Source organism: Kogia breviceps, chromosome 15 (assembly GCF_026419965.1).
Source record: "Kogia breviceps isolate mKogBre1 chromosome 15, mKogBre1 haplotype 1, whole genome shotgun sequence".
NCBI lineage: Eukaryota > Metazoa > Chordata > Mammalia > Artiodactyla > Physeteridae > Kogia > Kogia breviceps.
In genome coordinates, this window is record NC_081324.1 from 72,229,994 (window position 1) to 72,245,079 (window position 15,086).

General features: G+C 45.0%; 1 protein-coding gene across 8 annotated transcripts in view; it reads right to left on the bottom strand.

Annotated features, from left to right (window-relative positions):
* The window catches only part of ACACB (acetyl-CoA carboxylase beta), a 109,189-nt gene that overhangs the window by 64,735 nt on the left and 29,368 nt on the right, over positions 1-15,086 (bottom strand). For all 8 annotated transcript variants that reach the window (XM_067014676.1, XM_067014681.1, XM_067014677.1 and 5 more), the window contains 9 exons: positions 13,385-13,494; positions 13,089-13,170; positions 11,838-11,936; positions 10,526-10,635; positions 10,321-10,431; positions 6,962-7,171; positions 6,504-6,674; positions 4,129-4,290; positions 1,897-2,060 (listed from right to left, as the gene is read on the bottom strand). In XM_067014676.1, coding sequence (XP_066870777.1) covers positions 1,897-2,060; positions 4,129-4,290; positions 6,504-6,674; positions 6,962-7,171; positions 10,321-10,431; positions 10,526-10,635; positions 11,838-11,936; positions 13,089-13,170; positions 13,385-13,494 — 1,219 coding nt within the window. The remainder of the gene's footprint in view (positions 1-1,896; positions 2,061-4,128; positions 4,291-6,503; positions 6,675-6,961; positions 7,172-10,320; positions 10,432-10,525; positions 10,636-11,837; positions 11,937-13,088; positions 13,171-13,384; positions 13,495-15,086) is intronic.

Below are 15,086 nucleotides of genomic sequence, written 5' to 3' on the forward strand. Positions count from 1 at the left end.
GGAATTTTTCCTTCCTCTTCTGCTGAAGTGATCGCTGGCCACTCACAGTATGGGACAAGCCACAGGTCACTTCACTCAGAGACAGCCGGGCTGGCTGACCACCATCCCACCTTCTATTAATCCTTATTTGCTCCAAGCGTCTCAATTTTTCACTGATTAACATGAATTATTCAGGGCTTCCCTGCTGGCGCAGTGGTTGAGAGTCCGCCTGCCGATGCAGGGGGCACGGGTTCGTGCCCCGGTCCGGGAAGATCCCACAGGCCGTGGAGCGGCTGGGCCCGTGAGCCATGGCCGCTGGGCCTGCACTTCCGGAGCCTGTGCTCCACAACGGGAGGGGCCCCCGACAGTGAGAGGCCCGCATATCGCAAGAGGAAAAAAAAAAAAAAGGATGAATTATTCAAAGCTGGCAAAGAAACTCTCTCCCTCAAAAGCAGGAAATTCCATTTAATTCATGGCTAAGCGCCCCAGGCCAGACAGATTTAAATGCTTTTCAAATGAAATGTCTTTCACTCCATAAGACACCTCGACAAGAATGTTTAATTTTACGAACTGAACTGGTGTTTACCTTTTTGTTCCCAGGTCAAGGCAGAAGAAAATGTTAAGATGCGGGGGTTCTGATTGCTAATTTTTAGGGAGATGCAAATCAAAACTACAGTGAGGTACCACCTCACACGGGTCAGAATGGCCATCATCAAAAAGTCTACAAATAACAAATGCTAGAGAGGGTGTGGAGAAAAGGGAACCCTCCTACACTGTTGGTGGGAATGTAAGTTGGTGCAGCCACTGTGGAAAACAGTATGGAGGTTCCTCAGAAAACTAAAAATAAAATTACCATATGATCTAGCAATCCCACTCCCAGGCATATATCTGGACAACACTCTAACTTAAAAAGATACATGCACCACTATGTTCATAGCAGCACTATTCACAGTAGCCAAGACATGAAAGCAACCTAAATGTCCACTGACGGATGAATGGATAAAGAAGATGAGGTAAATATATGCAACGGAACACTACTCAGCCATGAAAAAGAATGAAACAATGCCATCTGCAGCAACATGCATGCAACTAGAGATTATCATACTAAGTGAACTAAATCAGAAAGAGAGAGACAAATGCCATATGGTATCAGTTATATGTGGAATCTAAAATTTGACACAAATGAACCTATCTATGAAACAGAAGCAGGATCACAGACATAGAGAACAAACTGGTGGTTCCCAAGGGGGAGGGGGTTGGGGGAGGATGGAGTGGGAGGTTGGGATTAGCAGATGTTAAGCTTTTAAATATAGAATAGATAAACACCAAGGTCCTAGTGTATAGCACAGAGAACTATATTCAATGTCCTATGATAAACCATAATGGAAAAGAATATTAAAAAAAGGAATGTATGTATAGGTATAACTGAATCACTTTGCTATACAGCAGTAATTAACACGACATTATAAATCAACTATACTTCAACAACAACAAAAAAAAGATGTGGATGTTTTGGAATTTGTAAGCTTGTCAGTGTAGGTTTCTCCAGGAACCACTTATGAGATTTAAATTTAAAAGAACCCCCATCCTCATCCCAACCAGCACCACCTTTTTAAAAAAGGATATAGTACTCAGCACCTTTTAAACTTTTAGAATCACCTTGAACATTCTTTGGATCTCCTTCAAGATCGACCTGTAATAAGCTCAAGACCAATGACCTTGGTGAACTGATTTCATGTATGTCATGGATCTCAAGTACAGGAAGAGGACAGACTGGGTTCTTGGACTTCAACATAGGGTATTTAAAATAGGGTCTGCTCTTCATCTCCTAAAGCGCTGCTGCATCTGAAGCAGCAGGCTAATTTTTAGTTTCTCGTAAGCGAGGTGGGGAAGGAAGGGAGGGAGGGAGATACTGACGAAATGGCCTCTTCCCGGTTCTCTCCCCAGGAGAAGCAGTGCCCAAACTGGGAATCGGCAAATTCGTGTAAGCCTCCAGCAGCAGCCACGCTGAAATAACCCCACACGTTCTTGCTGCTGCGGAAATTCAACTCCTGGACCGTTCCAGAGCTCGGCTTAAACCCCTGGAGCCCAGACAGAAAAAGCAAAATGGAAGAAATAGTTACTCCAGATATATTTTCATCAGAATTAAATCCTAGGAAAACCCAAGAGTCCCCACCCCCCCACCCAAGAGCTTAGCGTGATGAACAAAATACTGATACTTCTCACTAGGGGTGCAGGTGTTTCCAGGTGAGCACATCAATGTGTGTCATTTTTACTTAAAAAAAAAAAAAAAGTCAAAAAACAACCAGCAAGTTGGGACCGGTGATCACTGATGGAGCCGAGTGAAGGTACATACTGATTTTAAATGTTTGCCATTGTTGATAATAAAAAGTGTAAATAAAAGAGGAGTTGGTGGGATTTCCCTGGTGGTCCAGTGGTTAAGACTCCATGCTTCCCCTGCAGGGGCCACGGGTTCAATCCCTGGTCAGGGAGCTAAGATCCACATGCTGTGCAGCACAGCCAAAAAAAAAAAGAGGAGTTGGATTTCCAATTCCAGATTATGAAAATTTCAGCAGGTAAGGAAATCCAGTGTTAGCCCTTGCTGATGCTAACACACACATAATTCCCTTTGCAGGGATGGCCCATTCCCTTCTGAGTATAATTGTGGTAAAGGGGGGGTGGGGTGGATCCTCTTGCTGGGATTAGAACTCTTGAAGCTTGTGATGGAGGCATTCGTTTTGGCAGACATGCCTGGAGGCAAGAGATGGAAAGTTCCAGGTGCCTGGGCTATTTCTACATGTGATCCTCCATCCTCCCAGGCACCTGTGAACAGGGCATCAACCCTCTGAAAATTTCCCGTTTTGCTTGTCCACCATCAGAACTGACTGTTCGCCTGTAGCCAAAGATCCCAAACTAATACAGTCACCATAGTTTAAAATTTTTTCATTAAAAAGGTAGAGGTGGGGTGGGAGGACTTCCCTGGTGGCACAGTGGTTAAGAATCCGCCTGCCAATGCAGGGGACACGGGTTCGAGCCCTGGTCCGGGAAGATCCCACATGCTGCAGAGCAACTAAACCAACCTGTGAGCCACAACTACTGAGCCTGCGCTCTAAAGCCCATGTGCCACAACTACTGAAGCCCGCGAGCCTAGAGCCCGTGCTCTGTAACAAGAGAAGCCACTGCAATGAGAAGCCCGCGCACCGCAATGAAGAGTAGCCCCTGCTCTCCGCAACTAGAGGAAGCCCAGGCACAGCAACGAAGACCCAATGCAGCCAAAAATAAATAAATAAATAAATTTATTTACCAAAAAAAAAAGGGGGGGCGGTAAAAAAAACCCCAAACCTCTCTTATCCCAAATTTCTTAAATGTAGTTATTTTTTTTTTTTTTTTTTTTTTTTTTTTTTTTTTGTGGTAGGCGGGCCTCTCACTGTTGTGGCCTCTCCCGTTGCGGAGCACAGGCTCCGGACACGCAGGCTCAGCGGCCACGGCTCACGGGCCCAGCCGCTCCGCGGCATGTGGGATCCTCCCGGACCGGGGCACGAACCCGTGTCTCCTGCATCGGCAGGCGGACTCTCAACCACTGCGCCACCAGGGAAGCCCTTAAATGTAGTTATTAAACAAGTAAATTGTGCTAGATTATGGAGATTATGTGACAATCAACTGTCAGTAAGCATGTAAACTTGATAGATGCCAGCTGGTTGGTATCTTAAGGCACAAGTAAGAACAAGTCACACAGGGACTCCTTAGAATGAACCAGATTGTACGTTGCAGCAAAAAGTTCACGGGGCCAGAAATCCAAGGACCTGTGCTCTAAACCTGGCTGTTTGTCCCAAAGATGGACGTGGTCTGTAAAGTCCCCCAGTGGGGCTTGGCCGTGGCCTCAGCAAGTCCCGGGTGTGAAGGTGGTTACCCCAACCTCTTGAGCTGTAATGTGGGGTCACAATGCCCAGCGGCGGGGCTGTCATGTAACTGATATATGAAGGCATCTGCCCGGTACCTGGGACGCATCACGTGTGGATAAACCGTGGCACGTCCCTTCCCGCATCCCAGCGTCCTCGCCTGTAAACTGTGCACGTGGGTGTCTCAACAGGCTAAGGTTTGGGGTCTGCCACACACTGGGAGGTGGAAACTCAGGGCCCTCAGACTTGCCTCATCTGGGTTTTCGCTGGTGATTCTGGCCGCAATGACGTGGCCTCGGGCGATGGGAGGGTTGGAAGGGGTCTCAAAAGAAATGGGCGTCACGCCCCATGGGGACTCTCCATACAGAAGCCGGATATCCTTCAGTCGGTGCAGAGGCACGCCCATGGCGATCTGAAATCAAGAAATCCATCCCCAAAGAGGGTCAGTCCCCAAACGTGGAGGCCAGTGCTAGAGGCCATGGAGGTGGGGGGCGGGGTCGAATGATTTCGGATATATTGAGCTCCTCCTGCGCCCACCAGACCCGGCGACACGGTGGCAGGAGAGGCACGGAGAGAGAAAGACAGGTGGCTTGACCCTGCCCCCAAGGAGTGAACTGTGTCACTGGGAAAAGAAGCGACAGTCACAGAACAACATCGCGAGCATCAAATAAAAGTCACAGATCCTTAGTGCTGTGGAAGGGGTGAGGGAATGGTGTCCAGCTGCAGAGTCAAAGAAGGTTTTGTGAAGGACACAGGGAAAGCTGGGCTTGGAGGATCGAGTGAAAAACAGACAGTGACGGACACCAGGTGAACCAAAAGATCAAACTGAATCTGCTGGGTCTTTGGATGTGACACACTAAAAGGGACCCAATGGTACCTGTGTAATATCCTGCCGAAGTGTTTAAGTGACTTCCAGCTGGAAGAAATGACCAGGCAAATCCAAATGGAGGGACATTCTGCCTGAACACTTCACAAATGTCAACATCCAGGACAAAAAATAAGACTGGGGAACGGTTCCAGATTAAAGAGATTAGGAGACTTGAAAATGGAAAGGGATGTATGGGTCCTGGATTGGATCCTGGACTTGAACAACAAAGGACAGCAACAAATTATTGGGACGACAGGGAAAACTTTCATGTGGACAGTAAGTAACATTAGATAGGTAAGTGGAGGGTGTCGAAGCTCTATTTCTGGAGTGGGGCGATTCTATCGCGGTATTATTCCCAGGAGGTTCTTATCTGGAAGATTTAGAGGCAAAGTGGCATGAAGTTCAAGCCAAAACATCTCTCTAAAGGTTGAGCCAAGAAAAAAAAAATTATACAAAAACACAAATAGAGAGAGAGGAAGCAAATGTGGTCAGATGCTAACAAGTGGTGGACCGAGGTGCAGGGTATGGGTGTGAATTGTATTATTTTTGCAACTTTTCTGAAATTTTTCAAACTGAGAAAAATAAACAAAATAAAAAACGGAATAAAAACTCTGGGAGGATTTTTAAGAAATTAAAGTTAAAATTCTAATTAAATCAAAGTAAAACTAATTAAATTAAATTTTCAGTTAATTAAATTTAATCAAACTTTAAATTTTAAAAAATTTAAAAGAAATTTTCAAGAAAGAAAGAAAGGGAGGAAGGAAGAAGATATTAATTAAAAAATTAAAGAGTTTCTATTAATGCAAGAGTTCCTAACTCTGGGTGACATGTTCTTATCAGGGGTGAGCCCAACAGGGTAAACATTTGTTCTTGGGGGTGAAAATAATCTTACTCTTTCTATGTACAGGCAGACCTTGGAGATATTGGGGGTTCAATTCCGACCACCACAATAACGCAAATATTGCAATAAAGCAAGTCACACAAATTTTTTGGATTCCCAGCACATATAAAAGTTCCATTTACACTATACTGTAGCCTATTAAGTGTGCAACAGCAGTATGTCTGAAAGAACAATGTGAGTACCTTAAATAAAAAATACTTTAGTGCTAAAAAATGCTAATCATCACCTGAGCCTTCAGAGAGTCTTAATCTTTTTGCTAGTGGAGGGTTTGAGATATTGCAAGAATTAGCAAAAATGTGACACAGACACGAAACAAGCAAATGCTGTTGGGAAAATGGCACCATTATAACTTGCTCGACACAGGTTGCCACAAACCTTCAATTTGTAAAAAACAACAAAACATACAAAAAATGCAATAAAGCAAAGTGCAATAAAACAAGGTATGCCTGTATAACACACAGCTATATCTACAGTATCCAAACCGATATACGGTATATCTGTGATAGTAACATTTCATAGGGGAGAAATTAGGGGCGGAAATGTCTAAAAGGGCTCCATGAGGAGGCTGTAATGAAAGAAAGGTCTATGAACGGGTACTGGGGAGGTCTACAAATGCCCCCAAATTGTATAAAATAGATTTTTCCAGGGTGAAGGTCCAAGGCTTTTGCCAGTTTCTCCAAGGGCTTTATGGCCAGACAAAGGTGACAAACCATGGCTCTCCGTGCTACCCACACATTAAAACAGTCACTCCCCAGGACACCAGCCAAGAGACGAGCAGGGAGGTCTAATCTGAGCAGGACAGGGGACCCCCACTCTGGGCAGAAGCAGCCCCAGGGTTCGGAGCCCGTTTCCTTGCCTGTAGCTGGGCAGCCGGCAGGTTGACATCGGCGATCATTTCCGTGCAGGGATGTTCCACCTGCAGGCGGGGATTCAACTCCAAGAAGTGGAAGCTGCCATCCTGGCTGTAGAGGTATTCAACAGTCCCCGCGCTCACGTAGCCCACGGCCTTGGCCAGGCGCACGGCACACTGCAGAGAGATGGAGGTAGGCGAGGGGCTTCCAGTGGTTTTCTCGGGGAAAACGTACAAGCTCCCTCGCCAAAGGCAGGCTGAGGACCTGCTGTGTGTAAACGACCTTGGGAGCTCCGAGATCGTACTCCAGTAACCCCGTGTGAGGCTGAAATCACCTCCACGATGGGCCCCCCACACCGCTTGGGCTCTTCTTGGACACCCACCCCACTTTGGCAACTTGGACTGTTGAGAGCTCTTGATGGTTCTGAGCTGAGATGCCTGCCCCCGAACTCCCCAGAGCCCACCTGCTCCATGATCTCGAACACGGCCGGCGTGGCAATGGTGGCCGGCGCCTCCTCTATGATCTTCTGATGCCTCCGCTGGATGGAACAGTCACGCCCAAACAGGGACACGGCGTTCCCATACTGGTCAGCGAGGAGCTGGACCTCCAGGTGATGGGCGTGCTGGGCCAGCTTCATGAGAAAGACTGGGGAGCCGGGGATCTCGCTCTGCACCTGGGGGGACGGCAGGGTGGCTGGCTCTTCCCTGGGGAAGCAGGGCTGGAGCAGGAAGTTCTCCAAAGAGGGCGTGAAACGATGGCAGGGATGCCCGTGGTTTTGCCGATCTTTTAGTTTTACCTCTCTCAAAGACATTACATTCTTGTGGTTTTAAAGTCAAATATGATGAAAATACATAATGCAGAAACTGCAATTCTCCTGCAACACCATCTCCTAAGGATAATATGCTGTTAAGAGTTGGGTACAAATTGGTTTTCTTCTCTGCGTACAGAGAAAATGTTTCTTGAAACAAAAATAGAACCCAAACACACTACTCTGTAGGTTTCTCTTTCTCCCACTTAATTCACTCTCTCAGCCAGCTCTCCTCGGTGGAACCTACAGACTGACTGACTCCATGCTTTTAATGTCTGAAAGGCATTGTCTTATAGGCATGTTGTCCAGAGACCCTTAAAAGTGAAGTAAAAATACGTGTTCACATGGAATTATTTCTAAGACAAATTCTTTGTGAAAGCAAGTTGCAGTAACACATGGGATGATCCCACCTATGTGAAAAATAATAAAACAGAATTATATGAAGGTCTATGTAAAAGTCTATACTACAGTAAAAGTACTGGAAAGAAACCCAGTGGCTAACAGGGGTTACATCTGGGAAGGGGTGAGGGGTTGAGAGGTGATGTTGCGAAAGGGACCTTTCCTTTTTTATTCGTAACGTACTCCTGAACTGCCTAAATGTTGACACTGAGAACATTTTCATATTGAACTCACGTAATTAAAAAAAAGCAAACTTGGGGGAGGCTCTGCGTGCAGCTGGGGAACAGGGGGTATATGGGAACTCTGTCCTTTCCACTTAATTTTGCTGTGAATTAAAAACTACCCTAAAGGGGCTTCCCTGGTGGCGCAGTGGTTGAGAGTCCGCCTGTCGATGCAGGGGACACGGGTTCGTGCCCCGGTCCGGGAAGATCCCACGTGCCACGGAGCCTGCGCATCCGGAGCCTGTGCTCCGCAACGGGAGAGGCCACGACAGTGAGAGGCCCGCGTACCGCAAAAAAACAAAAAAAACAAAACAAACAAACAAAACTACCCTAAAGAGTAAAGCCTGTTTTTTAAAAAAAGAAAGATAAAAGCTTTAAAATATGTACAACCCCTAAATGCAAGGTAGGATCCAGGACTGGATCCCGAAACAGAAAGGGGATATTAGTGGGGAGAAGTGGGGTGATCCAAATCAAGTCTGGAGTTCACTTAATAGACATGGATTAATGAAATTAATCTCTTAGTTGTGACAACCATGGTACTGTTACGAAAGATGTTAACAATAGGGGAAAGGAGGTGAAGGGTACGTGGGGACTCTGTACTGCTAACTTGCCCGAAAATACAAATTCTTCCCCCCCAGATACTCCCAAACCAGTACCTCCCAATAGGGACATGTGGTAGTGAAACCACTACTTTATATGATACTCACACATGGTCCACAGCTGTATAATCGGTAAACCTTTTGAGAACGCAATTTACTGGTATGTATTTGTCAGTGCATGTAAAGTACATGCTATTTAACTAAATCCTTCTTTCCCCATGGTCTTTACCCAAGAAAATAATTCAGAAGAAGAAAAAAACGCTAAATATTATTTATAGTATTAAATACCATATTACACTATAGTGGCACTGTGCATAATAATGAAAATGGAAGCAAGCTTAACATTTCACAAAAAGGGAAAGCTTTGATAAATAAGACAATGGCCACATAGGGAATACTATGCAATCATCAAAATATAAGGACTGGACAGGGTGAAACTGTTTATGATCCACAATTTGAAATTTTTAAAACGTAGAACAAAATATTGTGTAGGCCAAATACAACTCTTTAAAATATACACGTGCATATTTTGTAATAACCTATAATAGGAAAGAATGTGAAAAAGAAGAGATATATATGTATAACTGAATCACTTCGCTGTACACCTGAAACATCGTAAATCACTATACTTCAATTAAAAAATAAAAATTAAAAAAAATAAAATAAATTGAATATACATGTGAGCAAGGTCTACAAGAAAGCCTAGAAATATTAAAAGAGTTGGGTTAAGAACAGGAAGATTACCGGTATGAATTTTTATAAACATTGCCAACAATGTGGGTTTTTCTTTAATCTATAGTTAGGTGACCTTTAAAAAATTTTTTTTAATTGAAGTGTAGTTGATTTACCATATCATGTACGTTTCAAGTGTACAGCACAGCAATTCAGTGTTTTTCATTTATTTTATTTTATTTTTGGCCACGTTGGGTCTTTGTTGCTGTGCACGGGCTTTCTCTAGCTGCAGTGAGCGGGGGCTACTTGTTGCGGCGCGCGGGCTTCTCATTGCGGTGGCTTCTCTTGTTGTGGAGCACGGGCTCTAGGCACGCGAGCTTCAGTAGTTGTGGCGCATGGGCTTAGTTGCTCTGCAGCATGTGGGATCTTCCCAGACCAGTGCTTGGACCCGTGTCCCCTGCATTGGCAGGTGGATTCTTAACCACTGTGCCACCAGAGAAGTCCAATTCCGTTTTATATATACATTATTTTCTTTTTCAGATTCTTTTCCCTTATAGGTTATTACATAATATTAAGTATAGTTCCCATGCTATACAATAAGCCCTTGTTGGTTATCTATTCTATACGTAGTAGTGTATATATGTTAATCGCAGGCTCCTAATTTATCCCTTCCCCCACCCCTTGGGCATAATGTTTTAAAAGTGGAAAATCAGCTACAAATAAGTAAATATACGATTCGTTCAGACAATAAAAATCAATTGTCTAGAAATGTTAAAAATATTGAAACTGCTAAAATGTACAAACTATCCCATCTCTCGATAGACAAATATAGACACAAACAGATATTCTCACAAACAGATACCTCTGAAATCCTTTAGAGACACACTGATTCATAGAATCAAACATCTTAAGGAAATAGTGTACAGATCAACAAAAGCCTTGGACTTCCGTGAGTAAAAATGTATACATTTGTTTTGCAACACAACACAGCAATATTGCAGCTCTCGCAAGTGTCCTCTTGATTGTGACACAATAATGTTAGTGGAAAGAATCTGGTGGCCACCAACTGAATAAACACAATTCCCAAATACACATGGAAAAATATGCGGCGCGAACAGCTCACTTGTCTGAAAAGTATTGGGAAGTCCTCAGCAGTCTCCACCTTCCGGATGCCTTTCCCTCCACCGCCTTCAGAAGCTTTGATCATCAAGGGAAAACCAATTTTTTCTGCTGCCTGGGGGCAAAGGACAAACAGACCACTTTAGAGGTTTCCGCTGCTACCAGGATGATGAGAAGGTTCTGGCACCTAACCCCCCAGAAGCGTTTACCTCCAAGCCCTCATCGACATCTTTCACGCAACCATCGTTGTAAACGTTCTCTGGGACGCTGATCCTTTGCCCCTGCTGCAGACTATCTTCTGCCCACTCCACCGTCAGACCTGGAAGGTCACAAAGAAAACTGAATCCTTCCCAAAAGAGCATAGACACGCCACAGAAACACAGGGCCTCTTCCCACCAAAGCCACTCTGGACCTGGCCTCTGGACCAGCAGAATTCAGACACAGTCCTTCAGCTTCCTGCAGTGGATTTTAATTTCCTGAAGGACTGACTCAACCCTGAAGGCGAAACCAAGCTTAAGAAAATTCAGACTGAGTCTACCAAGAACAGCCATATTAACCTGAATCCAAAAAAATCCCAACTCCAACTCTACCCTATGGAGTCATTCGTATGTGAATCATTACTTTCCAAAACCCTGTGAAGATTTAAAACAAAAACAGAAACAAACTTTTCATTCTAAATTTAAAATTCAATCTTTGGAGGAAAAAAATCAAACTGAATAAGAAACTCTTGAGACTTTTTCCTGTTTATTTTTAAAATTTATCCTAGAAATTCCACTTTTAGGAATTTATCCTAAGGAAGTGATTAAAATGGACGTAGAGAGTTAGGTACAGGACTATCAAAGCTTTGAATATTTTCAAAATTAGAAAAAATTCATCGGAAACAATCTAAATGTATAACTGTAAATCAATTACGGTACATCTGTATAATACAGTCCTATGCAGGCACTTTAAATGTTGCAAAGTGTATTTTCTGACATAGAAAGATTAGTGAGAAAAAACAAGTCACAAACTATTAAATGTAAGAGCTCTGGTTTTTTAAAGGCTGTGCCTAGAAAAAAGGCTGGAACAATATAACACATGATCAAAACCTGGTCAGTCAATTATAAAGGATTTCTATTTCTTTTTCTGTACTTCTCCTAGCTTCTAAGATGTCTACAATGAAATAGGACCACTTTCATGATCACTTAAAACTTTTTTTTTTTTTTTTTTTTTGGTGGTACGTGGGCCTCTCACTGCTGTGGCCTCTCCCGTTGCGGAGCACAGGCTCTGGACGCACAGGCCCAGCGGCCATGGCTCACGGGCCCAGCTGCTCCGCGGCATGTGGGATCTTCCCGGACCGGGGCACGAACCCGTGTCCCCTGCATCTGCAGGCGGATTCTCAACCACTGCGCCACCAGGGAAGCCCCATTTAAAACATTTTTAATGAAAGAATTTAAAAAGTATACTCCTGTCACCCCCTCTGCTCACATTAGCAAGATTGGGCCCAGGAGTTCCCCCAAAGTGAGGTTCAGGGTCCCTTACCGCTTCCGCTCCAGGGCAGCGTTGGGATCTGCAGCGTCTGGGCCACGATGGTGGAGGCGATCTTGTCTCCCACTGCCCACATGGCCTCGCTGGGAGGGCCTGAGGGATTGGGGCAAAGGGGAAGGCAGACTCAAGTCAGCCACAAGGCCCTGGAAGCCAGGTGCCAACCAGGTGCACAAAGAAAAGTCCCCAAGTCCCAGCTTCCAAGGATTTAACATCAAGTCGGGGAAGAAGAAATCTATTAGTCTGCTACTTTACCAGTCAACTTTCAATACATGTGGATTGTAAACGTGATTTACAACCTAAGCTCTGTGGCCTATACAAAGTTCACTAGCAAAAAGCTAGACCAAGGGGGCAAGCCAGCACCTCAAAACACTAGACCACACAAACTTTTTCTATAACGAGCCATAAGCAATACATAAGTGAATGGGCAGGGCTGTGTTTCAATAAAACTTTATTTACAAAAGCAGGCAGTAGGCCAGATTTGGCCTGGGCTGTAGTTGGCTGGCTCTGGGGCTGGACCATCAATCTCCAGGATTAAACATGAGAGATAATGAGAGTCCCATGTGACAGCCAATCAGAGGTCATGGACAAAGAATACATCAGTGAGCACAGGTCACCAGGCAGACCCTTAGGTGAATATCAGGTATTGACTTAGCACCAAGCTGCTTTACATTCAAGTCTGGGGTGTGGGCCCAGAGATAAGCAGCAGCAATAGGGATTTATTGGGGATGGTAAATGATTCCCATCACACGTAACAGATAGTGTAACTGAGCAAAGTTTACAAATTTCAAATCCAAATCCTGAAACAAACAGATGCCATAGACAATAAGTATCATTTCACCTAATAAGTAGTAGAGATAAGAGGCTCTGGTCCCAGGGGGTGAGGGCATTCCAAAGGTCTGAGAACAGCCCAAGAAAAGGTGTGACCTTATCAGAAAGGTTTCCAAACCTAGTTAGAAATCTGAACATGACTGGTATCTCAGTACCAACAGGAACACCAGCAGAGGGTTCTGCTTGGCCGGCATTATTCTGCTGTAGTAACCATGGTAATGGCTCCTATTTCCCTGGGCTGGCCGACCTATCCACGTGACCTCCCACCCCTGGATTCATTTGCTCCTGACCATGAAAGTGTGACGTGGGAATATCAAACTGGTCCCCTCCTTACAGGGCTGTATTAAAGAGAATCTGACCCACCGAGCAGCCCATCAACACCCCAATTCCCACGCATCTGATGGAGGCGCACTCTACCTAAGAAAGCAATCTCGTGCTTGTGCAGGAGCTCCGGAAGTTTGGGGTTTTCAGAAGCATGGCCCCAGCCAGCCCACACTGCCTGCAAACACAAAGAGGCATGAACAAAGGTCTTTCTTCAAGAGCCCGCCTCCCATCACACCCGAGAAGCTCTTTGCTGGGTCACATCAGCCCTGGATTTCAGAGTCTCCTAGGACCCAGCTCCTCCATCCCTTCCGAACTGCGGAATCAGGTTGCTCCAGAGCTCAGGGCATCACCCCCGCCGTGGGTAGACTGGGGTGTCCCGTCTGACTTACCTGCACGGGGATCCTCTTGGCAATGTCCACAATCAGCTCCACGTTGGCATAATTGTTGTTGTTGGGCCCTCCCGGGACGGGGACGTACTGATCTGCCATCTTGATATACTCTGGGATTAAACAGGAGAGAAAGGAAAAGAAGGGCTGAGAGACTGAAGTCGAGCACAGGACATCTGCAGGATGCAACCATGCACCGTTACTGAAAGGATAACCATGAACATTCTAGGGCAACAATGGACAAATGTATATGATAGTTCAAAGAAAACTGAGTATGACTTAATCATGTGAAAATATATGTGTATCTGGCGACTCCCCCTGGCGGTCCAGTGGTTAAGACTCTGTGCTTCCAATGTAGGGGGTGTGGGTTCAATCCCTGGTCGAGGAGCTAAGATCCCACATGCCTCATGGCCAAAAAAAACCAAAACATAAACAATAAAGATTAAAAAAAAAAAAAAGAAAGAAAGAAAACACATGGGTGTCTGGACAAGGCCTGGAAGACAACAAAAAAGAAGGAAACAAGCTATCAAGATAGTCAGATTAGAGGTGGCTTTTAAAAATTCTTTTTTAAAAAAAAATTTTTGGCCTGCCACGCGGCTTGCAGGATCTCAGTTCCCCAATCAGGGACTGAACCCAGGCCACGGCAGTGAAAGCCTGGAATTCTAACCATTAGGCCACCAGGGAACTCCCTAAAAATTCTTATTTAAGGTTTAGACGTTAAACAATACAATGTTTGTTTTTAATCATGGTAAAAAAAAAAACAACACATAACAAACTTTACCATCTTAATCACTTTTGAAGTGTACAGCTCAGTACTGTCACGTATTCACATTGTTGTGAAACAGATCTCCAGAACTTTTTCATCTCACGCATCTCAAACTCGATACCCATAAAACGACAATTCCCCATCCGCCTCCCCGAAGCCCCTGGCAACCACCATTCTACTTTCTGTCTCTATGAATCTGACTACTCTAGGTGCCCCATACAAGTGGAATCATAGAGTATTTGACTGGCTTATTTCTCTGAGCATAATGTCCTCAAGGTTCATCCCTGCTGTAACGTGAGACGGGATTTCCCTCCTTTTCAAAGCTGAATACAATACAATGTTTTGATTTAAAAATAATCGTGTTCTTTAAAACCAGCATCCCACTTCTAGAAATACGTTCTAAGAAAACACTCATCGATGAGGCCAAAGACTGATGTAAGAGGGTGTTCACGGGCCAGTGTTTTGAACTGTGAAGAGCTAGACTCAATCAAAAGTCAGGAGTTGGTACATCTGTACTATGAAAGTCTCAAACACCCTGAAAAGGAATGATGTCGAACTTTATGTGCAGACTTGGAAAGAAATGTGAGGGCCATGCCTCCTTCCGTGCCCGCCGGCCTCTGATGATTACCCAACACGTTGTGTTGACGACTGGAGAGGTCCCAGAGATTATAAAGCGAGAAGTCAGACCATGAACCTCTCCTCACTGAACTTTACTATCCTGTTGGAGAAGATAAACGAGAGACAAAAATGGTAACTAGAGGCTGTGAGCAGCGCCAGGCTCTCTGAGAGGGATGCCCAGGAGGACTATGAGACCCAAGTCGTGCGTGGAGGGGTGGAGACCTGCTGTACAAAGAGCTTCGCGGGCTTCCCTGGTGGCGCAGTGGTTGAGAGCCACCTGCCGACGCAGGGGACGCGGGTTCGTGCCCCGGTCCGGGAGGA